The 24,694-nt window shown below is 43.3% G+C and overlaps 1 protein-coding gene across 1 annotated transcript in view; it reads left to right on the top strand.

The window, feature by feature from the left end:
* Positions 1–13,448, top strand: part of RNLS (renalase, FAD dependent amine oxidase) — a 305,450-nt gene extending 292,002 nt beyond the window's left edge. The window contains exon 7 of the mRNA XM_082637716.1: positions 13,401–13,448. Coding sequence (XP_082493842.1) covers positions 13,401–13,427 — 27 coding nt within the window. The 3' untranslated portion in view covers positions 13,428–13,448. The remainder of the gene's footprint in view (positions 1–13,400) is intronic.
* The last annotated feature ends 11,246 nt before the right edge of the window (positions 13,449–24,694 follow it).

The following is a 24,694-nucleotide window of genomic DNA, read 5'->3' as shown; positions in this document are numbered from 1 at the left end:
CTCAGGCAGAAACGGCCCAACTCCCGTGTCTCCAATCTGTTCAGTTCAGCAACTGACCACCAGCCAACTACCTTCCTCGCAGCAGGTTCTCCGGAAGGCAGATCCGAGTGGTATCCCTCCTGGAAGCCACATATGGCATTGCGGGGATATTAAAAGTGGAAGCCAGTTTGGCATAAGGTGTGTGGGGTGTGTAGTTAAAAGAAAGAAGATTGCCTTGAAAGTAGGGGTCTGAACTGTGACATGATAAAACCATCAAAACCAGAATAGTATCTTTCCGTCTGGAGGACTAGGTCTCACCCGCAACTTCTAGACTGTTGGCCTGGTTGAAAGAGGATAATTTCACCACTTTAAAAAGGAACAGAATTAGAATGCCAAGAGTGCAAAGTATTCTGGGACTGCTGGGCATCCAACATGCTGTGTTAATCATAAAGGGGAAAAGCCCTCTGTTCTGGCCAGAAATCAGGGGAGTTATTTCGGGAGCAGCCTCATCAGTGACCCAGACATTTCCATTTGAGTTCCAAAGCTCTGAAGAGCATAAGCCTTGAGAGCCTTTTCCACTGGCCCGTGTTTCTTTCTCCATAGGGCTTTTTTTGCACAAATCTGCTACAAATTCAACGTTCACCTTCTCAAGGAAGACTGCAGAGAAGCAGATCTTTGTCATCAGAGACAGTGAACTTTCCTGGGAAGTGACTTGTCTGCCCATTCAAGGGATCTCATGGCTCACAGTCACCTGTCTTAACCAGCCTCATAAAAAAAGCATTCGGAATGCTACACACACCAGATTGTACCAGCCTATCTTCTGTCAATAAAATGCCCCATATCAGAAAGCCCAACAAATGACAATCATCTCTACAATTTTTATGATGTCTTCTATGTGAATTTCTCTAACCTGAGCCATTGGATGCCTGAGAGATGAGGGAAAAGGGATTCAATGAAAAGTATTGCATGATGCAAACCCTAATGGGATGACAGACCAATTCTCTACTCAAGTAAACTCAGACCCCCCTCTTACTCAAAAGGGAAGATAAACCAGTTACAGCATCCAATATTAATTGTGCACTTCTGCATGATCCCATTTAATATTTAGACCAACCCTATCAAGAAGGTAGTATTTTTATAATCCTCTTTGGAGAAATGAGGATATCTAGTCTCAGTGTGCTTAACTTATTTGCCTGAACTAACCCAGGGAGCAAAGGGCTGAGCTGAGACTTGAACCCAGGCCATTCTGAGTCCAGAGCCTGGGCCCTTAACCGCACTTCCCTATCTCCCAGTCATTGTGATCAGGGCTGATTCAGACTTTGGGGGAGGCTGAGCTTACACGTTTGGCGGGAGGCAGCCCTCTTTAAGAAAAAGAAAAATGTATATGAAAACAAAATTCAATACAGGGCCTTAGAAGGGGTCCATGCAGGTGAGGGAGGCTGAAGCTTAAGCTCCGTTACCTTCCCAGTAAATCCGCTTTGATTGTGATAATGCCATTATTGCCAACAATGTTAACGTGAAGAATAATAATTATTCTTCAAATGCAAATATATGAAAATCTGGTTGGATTAGGATTTTAGGATTTACTTTGGAAAACAAAGCTGTTCTGAGTGCTTAGAGACCCCAACTGCTCCCTTCCCAACCACCATATAATTCCTCTGCATCTGAGTCATACCCCACCTGCTCAGATTCTCTCCACGTTATCCTTGTATCTCTATTGATCTGCCTCACTTTCAATTTCTTAGTAATAATTATAATTATAGCTAACATTACTAGAGGTGACAGGCACTGCTCTAAGCAATTTTCTCATTGCTTGTTAGAAACTTTTCAGATGAGGAAACTGAAACCCTGAGAAATTAAACAGTTTGTCTCTGAAAGCTGTGTTCTTAACCATTACGCCAGAGGGCTTCCAATAGCCTAGGTCAATCAGACGTTAATGCAGGCAGACTCCACAGAGGCCAGAATAGAGTACAATAATTACAATGTCTTGATAAAGTACCAAATATAAGGCTAGATGTTCTGTAAGTCACAGACTTAATGCCTTGATCAGAATCCCCTTTAGGCACCTGTAAATAGTGCAAGATCAAACATATACTTCAAGTCAAGTCAGGAGTTCTGAGACATACAAGACCTTGAAATATGTGATTTAATTGATTAGAAAGACATTTTTTTCCCTGGGTTGCAATTGCTGAAACCCAAAAAATAAGCTTGGCAGTGCCTGAATTTACATATTTATCATAAGTTTTATACTTCTTTCGTCATTATCAAATTACCCACACCAGAAAGTTGTGCTTCCCCTGAAAATGAGTCGCCAACCAGGAACTGTGCCTGAGGAAACTAGGGAGGTTGTGTCAGATTATCTGGTCAAACTGGCTTGGCAGTCTTCCTGGGGCTGAAGCACCATGGAGAGTGCAAATCTGAGTCACGTTCCTTGGACTTCAATGTTTGAAGGAAACTCAAAATTTATCTAGTTCAAACCCCCTTCATTTACAGATGAAGGCAGTGAGACCCTGAAATACCAAAAGTCACAGAGCTGATGAGCATCATTCATTCAGAAAACTAATTGAACTGATTATGGGGCTAAGATAGAGGACTTTCCACTGTCCCATGCTGCCCCATGGTTAAGACATACCACTGGGCATAGAATCAGTAATCCTGTGATTTGTTTTTAGAAAACTTTCTATTGATGACATACACATACAAGGTTTTCATTGGTCTGGGCTCTGCCTACCTATCACCATCATCTCCTGCACTTCCCCAGTATGAACCCTTCTTCTTTATATTTCCCAGAAAGTACTCACTATGCACTCTTGTCTCAGCTCAGGCTGCTGTAATGAAATACCATAAGTTGGTGGCTTATAAACAAAGCAAATTTATTTTTCATAGTTTCAGAGGCTGGAAGTCTGAGATAAAGGTGCCAGCATGGTTGGGTTCTGATGAGAGCCCTCTTCCAGGGTGCAAACAGCCGAATTCTTGCTGTATCCTCACAAGGTGGAAAGAGGGGGCACTAATTCCATTCATGAGGGCTCCACCTTCATGGCCTAATTACCTCCCAATGGCCTCACCTCCAAATATCCTCCCCTTGGGAATTAGATTTCAACACATGAATTTTGGGAGGGGGACACAAACATTTAGTCCCTAACAACTCTCACTGCTCTGAGCCTAGAGTGTAGGCTGCTTTCTCCATCTGGATTGCCTTTCTTCCTATTCACCACCATATGAATTCCTTCATCTATCAAAATTCATGTGTGTCATCTTCACAGTGAAACTTCCCATGAAGACTGCACATTCCCCACCCATTCATCCAGAAAGGATGAGTTTGATTCCTCTTCTATTCTCTCAATGCACAGTTTTCAGGGCTTTTAGCACTTGCCACATTTTATTTTGGCTCTTGGTTTAATTTTATTCCCTGCATTTAACTCTGAACTGCTTAAAGTCAGAGACCCAATGTTGGTCATCTTTTTAATCACTTACTGCCTAGGCTCTAGTGGGTACTAAAAATACTGTAACAATATCAGTAACATTCAATCCCTACAATAATCCTAAAGGGAGGGTGTGGTAGGGGTGGATACTACCAGTGCTCACCAAGGCTTCTGGTTCTCTTCTTAAATTTAGACATGGCCACATGACCTGCTTTGGCCAATGAAATTTAAGCAGAAGTGATATATGTCACCTCCACATAGAATTACCCAAGAACAGGTACTCTTTTCCCCTGCAGTGGTGGGCCCTAAAGTCTTGTGTTGGACAGGCAACATCATAAGGTGGGGAAGCTTCAGTCACCCTCTGCTCACCCACACTGGACATATAGTATGGGTGAGAAATAGATCTCTGTGGTTTTAAATCACTGATATTTTGTATTTATTACTGCAGTGTGACTTAGCCTTTTCTGACTAATACCAAGAGGGTCTAATATTATCCTCTTTTTATAAATGAGTTAAGGCCACCCAGGTGGTAGGTGGCAGAGTGAGGATTCGAACTCTGCTAAGTATAACGTTAGAGCTTGTCTTCCAGACCACTAAGGAATAGAGAAGGGGAAAAGAAATCAATCTTCTTCCACACTGAGCATCCCAATTGTTGCTCCCTTTCCAGCTTCCAGCCACTGTCAGGAATTGGTAGAGCAGCTATTCCTTCAGGGGATAGCTAAGCAAGTTCTCCCCTACCTGCTTCCCATGTGCGGGAAACTAGGGGCATCCACAATGCTCTTTAGCTTGAGAGATTTGTGCTTATCGGTAACAGAGCAACAGAGACTGCACTTTATTTCCCCCACTTCCTCATGACCTCTATGCCAAGGATCCCAGGTCTCTGGCGAAGGAATGAGCCTGTCTTTTCCAACATCCAGACATCACAAGCCCCTAACACTCCAAGGTAGGAGTACCTCTACAGAATTTGATCAAATGGTTCGTATTATGACCTAATGGCCAAATCTTAGGCCTGGGATTTATTACTAACCATCACTTTAACTCACCTTGCAGCTTTGGGTTTATCACTTTCCCCATTATTTCAGTTTGTCCACTTGTAAAAGAGAAGAATGACCATTTGCCATCATCAAATAATAATTGTGCTTTGCATGGAAATGAGCAGTCATGATTAGCATACATATCAGGATTATACAGTTAATATTAATTATCTCATGTATTTCTCACTACGGCCCTAGGAGAAAGGCATTATTATATCCTCTGTTTATAGCCATGGAAACTGAGGCTCAGAGACATTAACTAATTTGCTCAAAGGTATCAAAACAAATGAGTTATGAAGTCAGGGTGCAAACATGACTTTAAAGACTGTTCTTTCTACAAGTCAAATTAGGATTTATGTAATAGGATCCAGAATGCATAGTTTTAAACATTTATCTTCGGTGTCCAAAGTCCTCTGAAAATGTATGCCTAAAAGACTCTCTTACAGTAATTACCGTTAAAGTCACTGTCAGTCAATGATATTTATAAACTACCCTTTATGTCCTACCAAGAATAATGACAATAACATTTTACATTCCAGACTCCCTTTCAACTTCTCAAAGTACTATCCATATCAACTGATGCATTTTATTCTCTCAGAAATACTATGATTCCTGAGAGATGAGGTCAAAGAATTTGCCTAGGCAATTGTTAAGTCTCCTGACTCTTCATCCAGTGAAATTTCTTTTGGAAGGAGGAATGTGTGTTTATACATGTGTGATTTAATTATTCTATTGGATTTTTTTAGGTAAAAGAATCAGTGTTTGTTGTAACAAACCAAACAGATCTGATTTTGAGATGAATCCCCTTCCTCATTCTTCTTCCAATCCCACCTTCCCAAGGTTATCCATGGCAATGGATTGGTATATAATCTCCCACTTTCACTCCAGACGATGAAAATCCACGGTTTCTAAGATAATATCATAGACTGAGTCATGTAGTAAAATGCACGTCCTCCAGGAAGTCAGGAAGTGTGATTTTGATAATTTTTAGCACAGGAATCCATCTGAGATTCCCTCATTGACCCTAGAGTCTATTGCTGCATCCCCTACTCATCTCATGCCTGAATCCCTAGCTCTAGGCCTCTCAGCCTAACCAGTTACAAACAAGGCTCCCAGGATTAATTGGCACTTGTTGAGTTCAGTATGTTCCCAGTTTCTCACCCACTTGACATAATATGTGTTCATCCTTGTGCATAAAAATTATGAACCAAACCCACTCTGTCACCCTAGCCAGCTGCCCCTCAATTTCTGCTGAGGGTATTTTGTGGTGTCTAAGGATGACTGTACAAGAACTTTACATTGGGAGTGAAGTCTTGGTACACACAGGGACATCTAAATAACTGATCCTGAAGTGCAAAATCCCTGAATGCAGCAGATCCATCCACTAATCCCTTCCTGCCGCTCTCCTGACAGTGTAAGAGTGTCTCTTGGGCTCTGTCCTAAAATTGGTTTACAGTCGTTTAACTTACTCTCACATCACATCAGTTTTGACATTATAATGTGATTTACATTGATTTGAGGCTGCCATCAGGATGAGCTCATAACTATGTCAAAACCTCTGTTGAGTAAATAAAGAACTGATTTTGAATGTGGAGAATGATGGAGGATGGAAAAATCACGGAAGGGGACCAGAAACAATGCAAGCTCAGTAGGGAAATTTTAGACATCAAACATTTCTTTTTAACACAAAATACCAAAGGTCACTAGTCTCCCACATCAAATACACAGACAATTTTTTTTAAACAAATCCATTTCAGTCTGAGTGCTGAGACAAGTCTAAAATATGTGATTCTGCAAAGAAATTTCTAGGATAATTTTAAATTTGTTGTTTTTAAAAAAACGAAGGAGGAACTGTTTGGGATGGCGAAGGAGGGAGCGGAGAAGAATGGCACCATCTTCCTCTCCATCTTCCTTCAGCACGTGGACTTCAACATATCCAGAGACATCGATATCTAAATAACGGATCCTGAAGTGCAAAATCCCAGAATCATACTCATTTGCAGGCCTAAGATGCCACCAGAAGGGCAAAGCAGGCTCCGAAACGTGGCGTTGTGCCTGCTTTGAAAGAGCTAGTAGCCCCCTCTGTACTCATTTAAGGCTGCCTGGAGCACCCATACTTCGCCCAAAAGCAGCTTCTGCATCTATCTTGGCAACAGTTCAACAAGAGGATGAGGTTTGGCCAAAGGTGGGTGGAATCAGCCTGAACATGTTCCTTCGCCCATATTATCCTGTCTGAAAAAGGCAGATGGCGACGGAAGGCTTTCAGGCTGAGTTCCCGCCAACCTTAACTGGAAGAACTTGCGCTCTTTCACATCTGCAGCTGTGTCCTCCTCAGGGAGTTGTCCAACTAAAAGTGATTTTAAACATCTGTCAGCTAAATCAGAGCTCCAGATTTAGCACTCAGGAACATTATGTGGATTTGTGATGCTTGCTGGAGAACGCTGGATACATAAACCAAGCTCACATGAGACAGCTGGGTGGTACTCTGGTTGGTAATTTCATCTATGACACATTTAATTTGCCTGCACATTTATGAACGTTATGTAAAGGGAAAGAGTGACCATTTCCCTGCAAAGAGCTTTTGGAATTACTGCAAGATCAATAGCCAGAAGGGAGAGTCTTTACACTGGAACACTGACTGTATTCTGATCCAGTCATTTGCCTGGAATTAAAAAAAAAAGTCCCCACAGACTCGTTTTGTCTGAATTTCCGGAAACTCTTATTTTCTACCCTTTCTGGTGCAGGTGTAACTTTGCTCCTCTGTACCCATCCTGGAGGAAGAGAAATTCTGCACATAGTCATGATTCCTAGTTGCCATCTTTGAAGATGTCAAGCATGGGAGAACCATCCTCGCCCTCCACTGGATGGATGTGTCTGAAGAGATGTACCACTGTTGAGGAGAACTATGAAGCCAGGGCTTCACTCAAACACTCTCTTTGCTGAGGCAATACTCTTGGATGATTGGCTAGAAATCCTTAGTGCATTATGGGGCTTTGAAACCCATCCTGTCAGTTCCTGAGATCATGGTGCCCTTGAAGGGAGACAAGGGGAGACACAGCCTCGCAACTCACTATGGGTTCCCAATAGATGACTGATCACAGTGGACTACAACTTGTGGATTTGCTTTGCTTAGGTTACTACAAAAGCTCACAGCCTCCGAAGTCCATTTCTCCATTAAGCCTTCCCTAGTTCCTCAGACAGAGTTACTCCCTTCACTGAGCTCCCAAGACAGCCCGTGGGTGCCTAACACCTGGTATGAATGTATGATTTTGTTAGGCAGTGTCTTCAGATGCCATTGTGATCTCTAAGGAAGGAGAGATAGCGTTTAATTTGTCCTGTTTGTACTCCCAATATTAGGACAGGCCCAGAGACTGGGGCCAACTGACATTTTGTAGATAGTGAATAAATGCAAGAGGGATGGGCACTAGTTTGAACAGCTTAAGAATATACCATCCAGAGGCAAGGAAAGGTGGTTCTGGTGTGGCGTTGATGGTATGAGGAGAAACCTTGCAAATGTACCCTGGATAATCCACACGTGGATAGCACCTGTATGCAGGGAACTGACTCAACACAGGTTTCTCTTGCTGTTGGAGAGAGGGTAGCCCTCTCAAAGGTACCAAAGCCCAGGAGAGGACAGCCAGGGGCTAGGACACAGGAAGAGCACTGCCATCTACATAGAGTTCTTTGAGGGGGCTGAGCAGGGAGGGGCTTCTGCCTCAAAATGTCTTCTTTCTGTAAGTAGAGTGTTTGAAATGTATTCCTGAGGGCATTTTGGTTCTTCCTTCTATTCATCCCACCTCTGGGATGACACACTTACCTTAGGAGGTCACTTAAGGTAATAGTTAAAACCAAAGACTGTAGCACCAGACAGATCAGAGTTCAAATCCTGGTCCATAATTCACCAAGGTGTACTATCCTGGGAAAATGACTAAACATCTCTAAGCTAACTCATTAGGTAGTTGAAGGGATTAAATCAGCCAGTGTGAGTAAAGTAGCTGGCCCATGGCAAATGTTCAATGTAGTCAATAATATCATTACTATACTTCGTTTGGACTCTTTCATTTGCAAATGATTAAGAATGAACCTGCCTTGATAAAAAAAATACAGGTGTGTCTCACAGAAACCAAGGGGGGGAATGTACCTGGGCTTCAGGATACCTCTGTCCTGGTCTGCACATTTGCTCTCCTCTCCTCTCTTGGCTTCTTCTCTTCTCAGGTCCACGTCATTGCTGGAGAAAACCCACCTCTCAGCTCCTAAGCTGACATATTGCAGATTCAGGTCCCTGAAAAGAGACCTACACAAGTCTTTTTTCCTGGCCTTAATTTCACGTTTCTGGGGAAAGACTCTGATGGACTCCCCTTGAATCTGGTGCTAGTCCTGCTCACTCAGCCACGGCAGGGCTCAGGCGTAGGTCAGGCATAGGTCACAGCTATACGCTGGCCTCCTCTACCTGGGGCCCACTTTATTGGCAGGGATGCTGGCAGAGAGGGAGGGCAGTCGGGTAGGGGGGCTAGAAATCATCATGAGATGTACAGATGCTATAAAAGGTACCTTCAAACTACTATGATAATGAAAATGAGGCATTTAGAAATGTGAAGAAATGTATGAAATGTCCTTCTGTGTGGAAAAAAAAAAATATTGCATACACGTTGTAATCACAACTAGATTCACTTATAAATGTAAAGATCTATAGGGAACGTAAAGAAATTGTCTTTATGTTGCAGTGATGATTTTTTTAATGCCCCTTGATTTAGTAACAAAACTTTGTTTAATGTGGAAAGCTCCTAAAAGGATTAATAACCCTTGAGCCAGTTGCCACCTAACACCTTAGCAAGGATTGGTTGACAACTAACTGGCTTGAGAGCCAGGCCCCAGGGGACAGATCCAGGCCTGAGAAAGAGGAGGGAGGGAGCAGGGACGTGCCAAGGGCACTGGAGACAAGCTTCTTATTCCTCACAGTGTATGAATACTGCGACCAGACCCTCTCTTCCTGGAAAGGCAGATGCCTGGCTTAGAATTCTGAAGTCTCCATCGTACTTTCACAGGACATTAGTGAATTTCAGGCCCAAGACAGGGCAGCTACCAGAAAACTCCTTTGGTAAATAAAAAGGCATCAGAAACATTGTGAAACGCACCACATGGTTTTCAGGCCAAGGCTGATGCCAACTTCTAAAGACCCTACAGACCTCTAGAAACATTTCTATAGAAACAAACATGCCCACGCTCACCCCAGCAGCTTCTGGGCCCATCTGGCACTCTGTCCCCGGGTCCCACCCCTGGACCCAGTGAGGATAACCCTGGAAAAGTCTCTCCATTTCGGCTTTGGCACCCGGCTTCCTCAGCCTGAATGTCAGTGTGCTGCTGCCCCTAGCGTTTCCCCCAAGGACTGGGCAGGACAGATGGTCACTGTCATGTTAAAGCCAAAGACTCATGAAGCAACTTTGAGAGCATTGTGAGAACTTCACTCCTACCCCAGAGACAGACCCCTGAGACTCCTGCCTGGACAGTGCCCCAGGCTCTGAAATGCAGTGGGCAAATCACATCCACAGCCTGAGCTGCAGAGTAGAAACATTGTTTTTGAAATTGCTCAAGTTGGCTGCCCTGAGACATTGCCCAAATGTTTCCTTAAACTCTGCTTTTATCTTCAGCAAAACTATATAAGGCCAAAGCTCCAGAGAAATTCACTGCCCCCTAAGGAGCAAGGCCCAAGCATTAGAAGATCAAGCTAGAGACACTTCCTTTCTGTCTCCACAACTATTGTCTTTTTTAAAAAATTTTTATTGGAGTATAATTGATTTACAATGCTGTGTTAGTTTCAGGTGTACAGCATAGTGAATTAGTTATACATATACATATATCCACTCTTTTATTAGATTCCTTTCCTATATAGGCCTTTACAGTGTATTGAGTAGAGGTCCCTGTGCTATACAGTAGGTTCTTATTAGTTATCAATTTTATATATAGTAGTGTGTATATGTCAATCCCAATCTCCCAATTTATCCCTCCCCCGCTTATCCCCTGGTAACCATAAGTCCACAACTATTGTCTTAACTGAAACTCTTAATATCATCAACTTGTGAAATTTCAGCAGTGTTTATCTGTAGCCTGAGGCCTCTGTGTCCTATGGAGTGTAGACCTGCAAAGTTATCGACGTAACACATTTATGAAAGAGGCATCCATTCAGTGAGGTCATCAATTAATTGAGCACCTACTCTGTGCCCAGGAGTGCACTAGGAGCTGAGTATAAAATGGTGAATAAGACTCAGTCTGGCCCCAAGGTGTCTACAGTCCATTAAGGGAAAAAGATACCTACAGAAGCCATGACAGTACAAGATGATAAATGCTCGTGGGATTAAAGACAAAGGACTTAGTGCATTGACAGAAACTTAACCGGATCTTGAAGGGTCAGAGAAGGTTTCCGAGAGCAAAGACTAGATCTGAGGAGTCCTAAAGGAAATTAAGGATGTGGGCAGAGGAAGACGGGAAACAAAACTATAGCCCTGGACCCTCCAGCCACAGCCTCTGACCCACCACATATCACGAAGCCCAGTGGTGAGCTGAGTTTGCCAAAGTAGCAAAAGCCTATACGTCTCCGTGGAGAGCTGGATGGCGTGAGGAGGTGGACATTCAGAAATGAAAACAAAGGCTTTCCTTCTTCCAGGAATTATTACCAAATCTGACTTTCTGATAGGCGGTTTAGAGAACTTTCTGCCAGAACAAACTGGTCAAGTTAATCTGAATAAAACATCGAATATGTAGAATACCTACTGTGTGCCAGGGAGCAGGGGGAGTGGGATAAATAACTCCTGCAAGACCAGAGAGAGAAGAGAGGGGAGGTGGGAAAGCGTCCGGGGTGGAGGAAAGAAGTAAAGGAAGAGGTACGGGGCAGGCCAGGTGACCCAGCTGCTGCTTACGAGTAGAAGCTCACTGGCTGATTTTTATCTGATTGTTGACTAGCAAACTCATCTCTATCATGATGAACAGGGAAAGGGCTTCCCTGGTGGCGCACTGGTTGAGAGTCTGCCTGCCGATGCAGGGGACACGGGTTCGTGCCCCGGTACGGGACGATCCCACATGCCGTGGAGCGGCTGGGCCCGTGAGCCATGGCCACTGAGCCTGTGCATCCGGAGCCTGTGCTCTGCAACGGGAGAGGCCACAACAGTGAGAGGCCTGCGTACTGCAAAACAAACAAACAAACAAGAAAACCATAAAGATGAACAGGGATGGATACACTTGGAAGGAGGGATTCAACTCTGTATAATAAAGCACTTCTTGCTATTTGTCTCTGACGTGCTTCGAATGGGGGATAAATGCTCTGCGTATGGCACACCGTTGGAAGAGGATTTATAGGCAAGACAAAAGCTTAGGTGACCCACTTAGATTTCTCCCTAGCCTGTACCTGAGATGTGACAAAGCTTACGTGAACTATGGAGGGAAGGAATCTTCAAAGGGGGTTCAGAGATTTAAGTTCCATGAGTATCTGTCCTAACACACAGAGTTAAGTCACAAGAAGACGTCAAACATGAAAAAGTGTCATTTCAGCTTTAAGAGTCTTTGTGCACATGCATGCTTGTGTGTAAGTGTGCATGCCTGCGTGTGTGAGCTCATGCATGGGGGTGATTGCAGTCTGACTTTTGGTGAATTTAAGATCTCTGCTCACTCTCACCCGGTTCAAGAGTACAGGGGAGTGCTCTCTATTAGGCAGTTACACAACCACCCAATCCATTCTTTGGAACCCCTTGTTTATAGGTTTTTAGAGCTTATAGAAATTAAATGAGAACCTATTTGTTAGGAGGCTTAGGGTGTGCTTGGCATATTTATCAATGATGAGTAAAATAACCGTTTCAGATTTCTCATTGTACACATAAGGAAACTGAGGGACACAACCAGTTGAGATGAACTGTTCAAAATTCCGCTGCTGCTCATTCTTTCATGTACAAATTTATGCAAATATTACTGAGTGCCTACCTCATGCTGGGCATTGAAGGGAGTTATCCGGACTTCCAGTCCAGTGCTCTCCTTTTATAACCTGGAATTTACGTTGTTGGTTCTCTTTAAGTTAGAAGCATCAGCCTGCCTGCCATCTTTATGAGGGGCTGGGTAATCATGGAAGTGTGATCTAATCTCTAGATAGCAATCTATACCTTCTCTCTGACTATGCAAGCATTTTCATCAAAGGCAAAACATGGAGGAAATATTTCGACCTCAACAGATAAAACCATCATGAATTTTAGGGTTACAGCTTTTAAAACAATCAAGGTTGGCAGAATGGAGCAAATCAATGTGCAGTTTGCTCTTTTATCCTTTGAGATTACTGTCTGTTTTGTCACAGAGTCTAACTAGTTAACAAACTTACGTGCCTCTTTCACAAATTGTATTTTTAGGATGATGATCTCAAGCCATTAAAGTTTGGGTTAATGAAGTTATCTGTGGATCATTCCCAGGGAACTTTAAATCAGAGGACACAGATGTGTGGTCTCAGCCAAAGGTTATATTTGGTTTGGCTGGCAGAGCGTTGGCCCACACAGCAGTTTTTAAATTTTTGAATTACTTCATAAGATTTAAAAATCAGGAGATTATTATATACAAGTTAAGATTCTAGCTTCTCCTACAAAGTCAGAAGTTCTTGAAACACCAAGCCACAGTCTCACTCACTGACAGCATGAATTGACAAGGGCTGTCTACGGGGTAGCCTTTTTAGACAGGAGGACACTGGCCACAGCCCCCCTCACCCCTGCTCTCCTCTATAACTGCCTGACTCACTCAGACACATGCCAGGCCCTGCTGGCACTTGAGTTCATGACCTCTGCTTAGTATCAGGGGTCAAAATCTTTACAAAGCTCTGTGGAGGCTTCCAACCAATTTTCTCCAGGTGTTGAGTGCAAAATGATTTTGGTGATCAGTGGAGTTAGAGGAAAATATGCATTAATTCACTCATCAAATATTACTGTCTACTATGTTCCAGGTGTGTGCTAAGAATGAAAGAGTCTGAGATAAATAAGATTCATCCTCCAGGAGCCCATGGACTCGTGAGGGAGAGAAACATGTACGTGATTAGAACAGTTTCTCCAAATGTTATGGTGAGTCTGGTAGCACAAAGGTGGGAGCGACCAATTTTAATCAGGGGAATTTAAAGAATTTTAACAGAGAAAATAACTGAACTGAATGTTCAGGGTCCAACCAGGAAAACAGAAAACATTCTAAGTAAGGAAAATGGAGCAGTTTCCTATTGTCAATTGCTAATCCAGGAATGGGTGGTTTTAAAACATGGCCCCCAAGTTCTTTGACCTTTCTCCCATTGAGGGATGTGTCCCTGCCACCCCCCACCGCAGCCAACCCTGTTTGAATCTGGGTGAACTTGTGACTGTTTCAGTGAACAGAGTAGGAGGAGAGTGATGCTGTGTAACTTCAGAAGCTAGGACACAAAAGGGAGCTTCTGCTTGATGCTGGATGGAACACTCTCTTTGGGAGCCCTGAGCCACCGTGTAAGTGGACTGAGTGCTCTGAGGCTGTCGTGCTGTGTCAAGCCCTGTGTGGGTGCTGTCGTTGGCAGTCCTCATCTTTGAGTCACCCCAGCCAGGGCACAGACATGTGAGGAACTAACCTTCAGATGATTCTAGCTCCCAGGTGTCCTATGGCCACTGTAAAAAAAAAAATCACCCCAAACGTAGTGGCTTTAAACACGAATTTCTTATCTTACAGTTCTGGAAGTCAGAAGTCTGAAACGGGTGTCACTGGGCTGACATCAAGGTATCAGGAGGACTATGTTGCTTTCTTGAGGCTGCAGGTGAGACTCTGTTGTCTTACCTTTTACAGCTTCCAGAGGCTGCCTGCATTCCTTGCCTAGTGGCCTCTTCATCCGCAAAGACAGCAAGGGCAGGTGGAAACTTCTCACATCGCGTCACTCTGACAGTGACAATCCTGCCTCCCTCTCCCACATTCAAAGGACCCTTGTAATTACATCGGGCTCACCCAGGTAATTCGGGTAATCTTACTTTAAGGTCAGCGGTTAGGAAACTTCTTCTCCTTCTTGCCATGGCACATAACATACCCTCAGGCTCTGGGGATAAGGATGCGGTCATCTTTGTGTGGGTCAATGATGCTGCCTACCACAAGAACTTCTTGTGATGCTTAACTTTATAGATCAACTTGACTGGGCTAAGGGATGCCCAAATAACTGGTAAAGCAGTATTTCTGGGTGTATCTGTGACAGTGTTTCTGGAAAGGCTTAGCATTTGAATCAGAGGACTGAGGAAAGACTTTCGCCCTCGTTGCCCTCAGATGGGCGTCCTCCAGTCTGTTGAGGGCCTGAACAGAACAAAAAGGTGGAGGAAGGGCACGTCCCCTGTCTTCACTTAAGCTGAGACATCCAACTTCTCCTGCCCTTGGACATCAGTCCTCCTGGTTTTCTGGCTTTCAGGCTCAGATGGGGACTCACACCATTGCCTCTACAGTTCTCAGGCCTTTGGACGTGGACTGAATTGTTCCACCAGCTTTCCTGGGTCTCCAGCTTGCAGATGGCAAATCGTGGGACTTTCTGGCCTCCATAATGATGTAAGCCAATTCCTATAATAAATCTATCTATCTATCTATCTTATTGATTCTGTTTCTCTGGAGAACACTGACTAGTACACTTATTATGTACCACTGGGTTTTTTTGTTTTTGTTTTTTTTGCAGTACACTGGCCTCTCACTGTTGTGGCCTCTCCTGTTGCGGAGCACAGGCTCCGGACACACAGGCTCAGTGGCCATGGCTCACGGACCCAGCCGCTCCACGGCATGTGGGATCTTCCCGGACCGGGGTATGAACCCGTGTCCCCTGCATTGGCAGGCGGACTCTCAACAACTGCACCACCAGGGAAGCCCTGTACCATTGTTTTAACATACTTCACTTAATCCTCACTACAACTCTATGAGGTAGGTGTTATTACTGCCCCACTTTGACAGATGAGAAGATTGAGATTCAGCGAGGATGGTTGGCCCGAGGTCACACAGTAAATGGCAGGCTGGGGACTCCATGCCAGGCCTGTCCAGCTCTGCTATTCATTTCTACAAACTCACCGTGTTCTTCCTACCACAAGGCCTTCGTATATGCTGTTGCCTCTGTTTAGCACCCACTTTTCCCTTCGTCACCAGGCTACCTTCTACTCATCCATCAAATTCAACTCACATGCCACTCAATCAGGTGAGCCTTCTCTGTTACCACAGATGAGGCCAAGTAGTTCTGTTTGGTGTACCGTAGTTATGCTTGATCACTTGTGTGCATTTCAGTCTTTTCTTAGAATTAAATCCCCAGTCTTTATCAGGGCCTTGAATCAACCAGCCCGTGGCCCGCTCCAGCCTCATCTCTCCTTCCACTGTCTCCCTTTGCTCTCCTCACTCCAGCTGTATTCACCTTCCTTCACCTCCTTGAACTCATCAAGCTCTTCCCGAGCTCAGGACCTTTGCACACATCTTTCCTCTAGCCTGGCTTTCCGGCTTATTTGCTTGGGTAATTCCTCACCCTTCCGGTCCCAGCTTTACACAGGCCACTCAAAAGTAAGTTAGGGCCTGCATTATGCCCTCTAATGGCCCCCTGTATTTCTCCTTTGTGGTGCTCATCATGATTGTAATTACATGATTATTTGGGTTATTTCTGTGCTTAAAACCATCTCTGCCATGATACCAAACTCCACCGCTTCAGAGCATGTTTGGTAGCATCTCAATGAGTACTAAATTAATTAAATAACAGTGTGTGAGCTTGTCCTGGCTGTGGATGTGAGGACATGGGAAACACTCAAATGACTTCTCTTTAGAGATACTGGAAAACTGGAAAGTGGCTTTGCCTCTAATGTTCAGAAGAAGTCCATGACTCTTCTTACCCCACTCTTTATGAGCACCGTTGGTCAAAATCAAAGACACTGGATGGACCACATTTCTTAAAGAAAGAGCCATGTAGGAAGAGGATAAATACACCTGTACTTGGATAGCTCCTCTTGTTTCTCAGCAGTCTTTCTTTCACGAGGCCAGCACTGATAAGCTCAGCCTGAAAAACAAACACATTAGGGAAGGTGGTCTAGACTAGTGACTCTCAATCATCAGTGAGCATCAGAATCACTCGGGCTTCATCTGGATGTCATCCAGGAGATTTCCAAACAGTACTTTGCAGTGGAGTCAGGAAAATTACATTTCCAGCAAGCTCCAACCAGGTGGTTGGGTGCTGGTCTGGCTAGTTTTTGGACCACATTTTGAGAAGCAGTGGTGAAGCATTCTCAGACTTTGGCTTCATCACCTGAAGCCCTGGGTCACTGCACTAGGAGGGAGCCTGGAGCTCTGTATTTTTACCAGGTCACTGAAGTTTCAGAAGCACTGGCACTCAAACTTGGCTCTACATTGGGGAAGTTTTAAAGACCGCTAATGCCAGGGGCTCAGCCCTGGAGATTCTGATTCAATTGACCTGGAATCAGCCTGAGCATCAGAAGGTTTCAAAGTCCCTAAGTGATTTGAGTGCATATGAAAGCTTGAGAACTCTTGGTCCAGAGTAGTTGTTCTCAAACTTTAATGGCCTCAGAGTCACACAAAGGGCCTTTTAAACCACAGAATGCTAGGCCGTGCCCTCCGTTCCTGATTCAGTAGGTCTGTGTTGGGGCCTAGGAATGTGCATTCCTAACAAGTTTGCAGGTGTTGATGATATTGCTGATCCAGGGACCACACTTTGATAACCACTGATCTAGAGAAGGAAGACAGAGTAAGTTGACTGGGCCTGTGTTTCCTAGACTTGAGTGGGCATAGAAATCAGCAAAGATCTTATTATAATCTATGTTCGGCTGTGGCAGGGTTGAGGGGTGGGGGTGGGGAGTGAGGAGTTGCAAGATTCTACTTTTCTAACAAGATTCCAGGTGATGCCATTGCTGCTAGTCCACAGCCAATAAGCAAGACCTGAACTGTTTGGGTCCTAGTCCTGGGACAGCATGGAGCCCAAGCCAAGGCAATTTTTCTAGCGATGCTTCCTTGGGCCATGCAATGGGCTTTGTGTCCACAGCCCCAGGTATTAAGAAAAAGCTCCTTTGCACACCCTTGTTCCCTCCCCGTATATTTCCCTCTGTGACTGCAGGAAGAGGAGTCTGACTGAGAGTAGGATTCATGTGTTCCTATGTCCCTGCCCCCCCTTCCCAAAACCATTTTAATGTCACATTATTTGCAACAAAACAATACAAATGACAGTTATTTGGGTCAATTGCTTACCATTTTTGCCTAATTACCGTGCAATAAAAAATTAGTCAAAACACATGTCAGATTAGCTTGTGTGAGCTTTATGTGATTACAACGATAACCTCCACTCTGTATGCTAACCTTCATGGCTGGTTACACATGTAAAATGGTTGTCTGCTCACAACTTCAAAACATCAGAGGGAACACTGGGCTTTAGAGACATGGTAAATTATCCAATCTGTCGATTTCCTGCAGTAAGGAATGGTTAAAGCTGTGATTGCTAGTTTAGGGGGCCTGTCTATATTCCTACCCTCTTTACTTCCAATGTCCTAAACACGAGAGGGGGGTGGGGGAAGAGGGGAAGGAACAGGAAGAGAAAAAACGGGATTTAGATAAACGTGATAAATCTGTTCTATTACCTACATTACACACTGGGTGTGTTTAAAAGAAAAAAAAAAAAAAGACCAATCCTGAGCAATTGCTGCAAATCATACATCCCTGATTACATGGCAGTATTCCTGGTGGGAAAGCCAGAGTAGTGAAGGATGGATTTTAGCATGTACTATGCATTTATTTATGGTACAGCACATCATCAAACACTTCACAGGCTCTAAGCTGGCAAACCAGAGGCCTTTGAAGAGAAATAATGAGCTGAGAGGTTCATGACATGCTATTAAAAAGTTTGTGACTGGATTTGGAAAATCAGATGGGTCTCCAAGGAAAGGGACAATTTCTGAGCCATTGCACTTAGAATATTTTTTGAGCTCCAGAGCAGATATTTATGAGAAGAGAGAGTTGTTTTTGTCTCCAATCCAGGTTTTGACTCTGATGTACAGCAGGGAAGCCACTTTGCACTGCAGACCTGAAGTTCTGGAATATCCATGATGTCACCTTTTTCTACTGATCTGCTACCACTGCACAGAGGCGCACTATTAGCTCTGTGATGTTTTAGCTTAATTCTCCCATATGTGGGTTGCAATTGCAGCCAAAACAAAGTCGGCAGGGGATTTTACAGCCACTGAATTGCTCAAGGTGCTGCTGGCTCAGTGAGATCAGGTCAGGATGCATGCATTATGAGCGAAAAGACAAAGAGGAAGAAAAGGCACCAGGACAGTGGGATTTCCAGTTGCCTGGTGTGTGATTTCCAAATCAAGCCTTTGGTCTTCCAGTCAATGATTTGATGCTCTGGGTTTTCACCTTTGAGATGTTCAGTGCTTCTCTGGCAGATGTGATGGGAGAAAGCACCCTGTTCTGAGCAGTGAACTGTGGATGGAATCCCTCTCACTGAATTAGAAAGGAGACATTTTAGGATATGAGCTCATGAAAGAGAAGAGTTTTGAAATGGAAAAAAAAAAAAAAAAGTACACACACACACACATACAGTAACACATAACTAGGCCAGCACAGGATGCATTTGTGGTTAAGCCATCTTTTCCATTGCAGATGACACTTTAACGCTTTGATTCCCAGAGTCCTCCTGCACACACCCAGCAGGAAAAGATGCCTGGGCAGCTGCTGCCCTAAAGCCAGGCTGCGCCAGAGATGGAAGGAGGAAGGTCTGGCTGCACCTGATCACCAAAGCCTTCAACTTGAGATCAGTCTGTGATTCCTTCTCTTCTCCCCACCGGCAACGTCGTGACATAAATGCGTAACCCTCGCTCCCAGAAGATCTTCCAAATAGAATGAACGATGGGACACAGCAATCACACCAGGAAGGACTACTTGTGATCATTTAGGGGAAAAAAGGGGGGAGTGGGGTGGGGAGACTGTTAGGCTAATCAAAAGCAAATAACGGTTGTGTTTTCTTCAGCTGTCTTCGCAAAAGTCACAAGGATGAGGGTACATTTTCAAGCCTGCTCCAGCCAGACTCTGACATATGCAAGTATTGGTTTCGTGTGCGCAAAGCTGCTCTTTTTTTTTCTTTTCTTTTTTCTTTCACTGTGGGAAAATGAACTTATTTTCAGTCACCCCTGACATCTGACCACTCGACTGATCACGAGGACACTGTGGTAAACCACAGCTCAACTTGAAATTATCTCTTTCAGGCACGGTTCCTGTATTTTGGATGGCACCAGCCCTGGCTGCCCAGCTTCAGCTTGCCTCTATGGGGGTTCCATTTTCGCTTTCCTCCATCGACTCAAAGCAAATGGTCTTCTTCTAAAGTCTTTCAACTGGGCTCATCCTCAAGATAAGCTGAGTACAAAAAACGACACCAGTTTTCCCAGCCAAAGCCCTTAAAGTGGCCTATTTATACATTGTGTTCTTCTTTTTCAAAAGGGCAGGGGGCGGTGAAAACTTTAAACATCCTGGAAAAGAAACCAAAAAAAAAAAAAAAAAAAGCCAATTCTCCTGATTAATATCAGGATGATCCAGCAGGGTTTATACATATTCCTTCTGTTTGAATCATCTTGTTTTTTGTAGCTGTTTTACACCTCCAGGATCCTGCCATCTGCCCACTCTAAAGAAACGCAGCAAAGCATTCCAAAAACAATGGCTGGAAGGAAATCATTTTGAACAAACCCAAGAGATGGGCTTGTCTGCACCCTTCTGGTTATTGCTGCGCTCCCTGGGGGAGTGTGGGCTGGACCCGAGGTTCATGCTGCGTGGGTCTCGTCTCCTAATAGCCCCCCTCATCCCCCCCCACCCCGAGCCCTGTCATGCCATCGGGCTGACAAGAGATCTGGCTGCCCTCTTGGCTGAGGAAGGAGCGGGAGGAGGGGTGGGCGGTCCCCTGGGCAGTTCTGTCCTACTCGGATCTGGTGTGTGTCACTGGAATGATAACTTGAAGAAGGCTGGAAGCCTGTGGACCCTACTGCGGGCCCGGTCCCCCTCACTCTCTTGCTACCCGAGACAAGAGTTAACAGGCCCAAAGAACACGGAGAGGCCATCAGGACAGACGAAAGCAGTCTTTCGTTTTGCTCACAAAAGCCTGGGAAATCTAAAGCTTAGCAAAGGCTTTATCAGTCCTGGGGATGAGCCAAGGAGCAAGCTGAAGTTCAGTTGGCCAGGCCAACGCAGCTGCTGGCTATTCATGCTTCCCACGGGGACTTTTCCTCAGCCCCTGATTTAGACAGTGAAGGGATGGGTAAGGTGCATGTAGCTGCCGAGGGTGATTGGAGAAACAAAGTGACTTGCAGTTCCCGAGCAGTTTAGGTGGAGCAGAGAGTGCAGAAAAGGTTTTCTTTCCAGCCGCAAAATGAGGTGTCAGTTAAAGGGCTGCTGGCCTTGTGGAGAGGTTATTACTTTAAAGGGATATTGGCAAATGTTTTTGGCTGAACATTTAGGCTTGGTTACTTGCCTTTCCCCCACGGTTCATAGAGGGATAAAGATATTACATGAATTGGATTTTTCTTGTGAATTAAAACATCGATGTCCTGACAAGTTAGTGCTGAGCAGGCAGAAAGGAGAGAGAGGACGAATGCTTTGCCTTCCGCGCGATGCAAAAAAATGTTCCCAAAACAGCATCATTCCACTCATTGTTCAAGGTCACCAGACTGTGCATGCTCAAAATGGGACTCAAGACTCCCAAATCCCAGTGTCTGATTAATTGTCCTTTGACTAAAACAATGAAAATAAAATGGATTAGCAAAAGGTATTGCTCCGGGCCCAAAAGTTCAGAAAGCAAGCACAGCCTCAAGGAAAGTAGGATTTTCTTTAATTAGGCTGACGTTGAATGCCTCGGTAATAATGCTGTAAATGTGAAATTGTCATTTGCACGGTAGGTATATTGGTGATTTTTTATCATGCCAGCTAAAAGGTAGTGAGCATCACTGTGCAGGGTTCCTGGCACTGGGCAAGGCATTTCCCCCACATTATGTGATCTAACCCTCACAAGTAGCTAGGGGGTATCATGGCCACTATTTTACTGATGGTGCTAAAACTGATTATAGTCTTTTGCTTGATGTGTAAGTGGTAGAACTGGGATTCAAATCTAGGTTTCTAACTTCCATGTTTCAGAACCACTTAACTGCCTTTTAAAAATAACATCTTATTTTGTGTATTCATATCTGGATCGACTACTGTAAAGTATAAGTTCTTAGATGAGAAAAACTATGAGCTGAAGCAGAGCTTTCTTTGAATTATCTACTTGCAATATTTCGCCTAAATATGAAGGTAGTGGTGTGGGTCGTGGAATACTAGCATCGCTTTTAATTAAATAGTGCACATGTTCATAAATAAACTCTCTGTGAAGAAGACAATATATACCCTGATATTTCAAATGCATTGAGATGTCCAGACATAAAATAGTTTGGATCTTATAAGAGGAAAATATTGGTTTGAAAAGTTGGAAGGTTAGAGATGTTAGTACACAGGTGACTTGGTGCTAAGTGCACATTGACAAAGCAGGAAGAGGGAAATTAATTTAGTTAGCATCTAAGTTGGAGGATGTGGATGCCAACCTTTCTTAAAGTAGAGGAAAAAGACAGTATCATCTTTTCTCTACTTTTTTCTCTTTCTTTTTGAAAAAAGGAAAGATATGGGGATAGGAAAAACAAGTTAAAAGTGCTAGTAATACACAGATGTAGAGAACAAATGTATGGACACCAAGGCGGGGAGGAGGGGTGTGATGAATTGGGAGATTGGGATTGACATATATACACTAATATGTATAAAATAGGTAACTAATTAGAACCCGCTGTATAAAAAAATAAATGAAATAGAATTCAAAAATTCAAAAAAATGTGCTAGTAATAATAAAGATGAAAAATGGATTGCACCTGCCCTCAGGGATCTCATGGTCCAGAAGTGGAAGCAGACACATTAACAAAACAGTATGAGAGATGAAAAATAGGAACAGGTACAAGGCACAGAAACAGGGTAGAGGGGACGTAATGACCTAGAGAGAGAAGGAAAAGGTGAGGAAAAGCTTCACAAAGGAGGAAAACTTGAGCTGGAATTTGAAGACTTTGACTAAGTGCATAATGGAGGAAAAAAGAAAACTCTGTACAAAGGCACAGAGCATGAAATGAGCTGACATTTTGGGGCCCAGAAGGAATCTGATATTGCTGGAGGAGAGAGCAGACAGGCTAAGTGTGGAGAGATGAACTGGCGAAGTAGTTAGGAGGCTGGGTCTAGAATGTGGTGTGGTGAGCCACTGATGGGTTTTCAAAAGCAGATTTGAGTTTCCAAAAAATTACTCTTGTGATGCTGTCAAGAATGAATGGTTGGTCATCTGATCAACAAAATGAAAAGCCAGTTGTTTCAAAAAAGTAATTAAATAGACAAACTCCTGCATGATTGGTTTTTTTTTTAAGAGGCAGAAATAAACAGTACTCGATATGAACAGGGACATTGAAGCAGAAAAAAGTAAATATTTAAAAATCATAAGGGAATCACGTGAACAACTTCAGAGCAATATATTTGAAACCTTAGATACACCATACAATTTTTAGACAGCATAAATTATGGAAATAAACTTGAGAAGAAATTGACACTGAATGAACCCATAACCAATAAGGGGAAAAAATTAACTCCACAGTCAAAAGTACACCACAAAGACTACTAGCTCCAGAAGAGTATGCGGACAATTTTTTTCCAAAACTTCAAGGAAGAAATAATAACCCCTCACAAATAACCATGCTAGGGAATAGAAAATGAGAGAAAACTTGCCAACATATTTTATAAAGTCATTATAATCCTGATGTCAAAGCCAGAGAAGGACAAAATAAGAATCAATCTCACATATGGGCAAAGATGCAAAACTACTGAATAAATGTAAGCAAGAAATCCAAAATGAGTGTGTATATACAAATGTCATATAAAGTACATTTTACATGGCATGCAAGAATTGTTTAACATTAGAAAATCAATCATATAATTTATCACATTGACATATTACAATTCACAATGGGAAACATTCAGGGAAATTCTACACCTGTTCATAATTTTTAAAAAAAATCTTTGCCAACTGGTATGAATCATAGCTCCATGACTTATTCATTAATAAATTTTAATTCAGGTAAAGACAATCTAAGCTTTGTACAAAAAAGGAAATGAGTGGATGAGAAGAGGAAAGAGAATGGAGGCAAAGAGAACAAGTATGAGGTCATCATGACAAATCCAGGTATGAGACACAGCCTTCGGAGGCTGGAGGAAAGTCCCGATGGTAGAGGCAGAGGGGAGAGCAGATTTCAGCCACAGTTAGGAGGAAGACGGATAGAAGCTGCTGACTGACTGGACGTGGGAGGAGGGTCGTAATGAGGAGACAGGAGTTCATTATGACTCCCGGCTTTCTGCACTAGGTGGCTGTGTGGATGGTAATTCAATTACTCAAAATTGAAAATGCAGTTTGAAGATTTGTCTGAAATTAGCAAGTCCTCTTGCATGAGGGTAAAATAACTAAGAGAACTACTCAGCAGCCTGAAAAAGAGCTTTTGCCATCACTGGATTTCAATTAATAGCAGGACAGAGAGAGAGAGAAAAGCATTACCTGCTTTTGAAGCCCACGTTAGAGCCGGGCCTGGCAAAGTCGCCACTTGATAAACATTTACTGAACCAGGCCAAAGCTACCAGCAGTTTACAGATTGTATGAATGCGTAAGGAGCTGAGGCTTTGGGGTACCCAGCATCACAGCAAACAAGAAAAAATAAAGTCTACCTTGGAAGTATATAGTTAATCTAGGGTTAAGAAGTACCTAGTAATGGTAATATTCGTGATACAAATATTTTTAACATTGAAAACAGAGCAAAGAGGGAAAGATATTTTCATTTTTCTTAAATCTTGCTCTATCATATATTCCATTATGTTTTTATAAATAATTATTACATTTTTGAATTAAAAGTTAAGCTTTGTTCACAACAGATTTAATTTGTATAGAAAATCACAGAATGTAATACTTTGGTCCTCAAGGATTCCCATGTGCCCAAAGCACTGTGTCCACATGCTGGCAGCTACAAGAATTGCCTTTTTCTTCCCTCTTCATTTCTTCAATTTTCCCTCCCAACTTGTTAATATCTATGTTATGTCCCACTCAGTATGCTGTGATTTGAATCATATCAAAATCTATAGAAATAAACCAAACTAAATCACCACTTTGCTATGTATATGCAAAGTGTCAGGAAAATCATT

The sequence above is a fragment of the Mesoplodon mirus genome (assembly GCF_964341445.2).
Source record: "Mesoplodon mirus genome assembly, chromosome: 2".
Taxonomy (NCBI): Eukaryota; Metazoa; Chordata; class Mammalia; order Artiodactyla; family Ziphiidae; genus Mesoplodon; species Mesoplodon mirus.
This window is presented reverse-complemented; position numbering and strand designations above follow the sequence as displayed.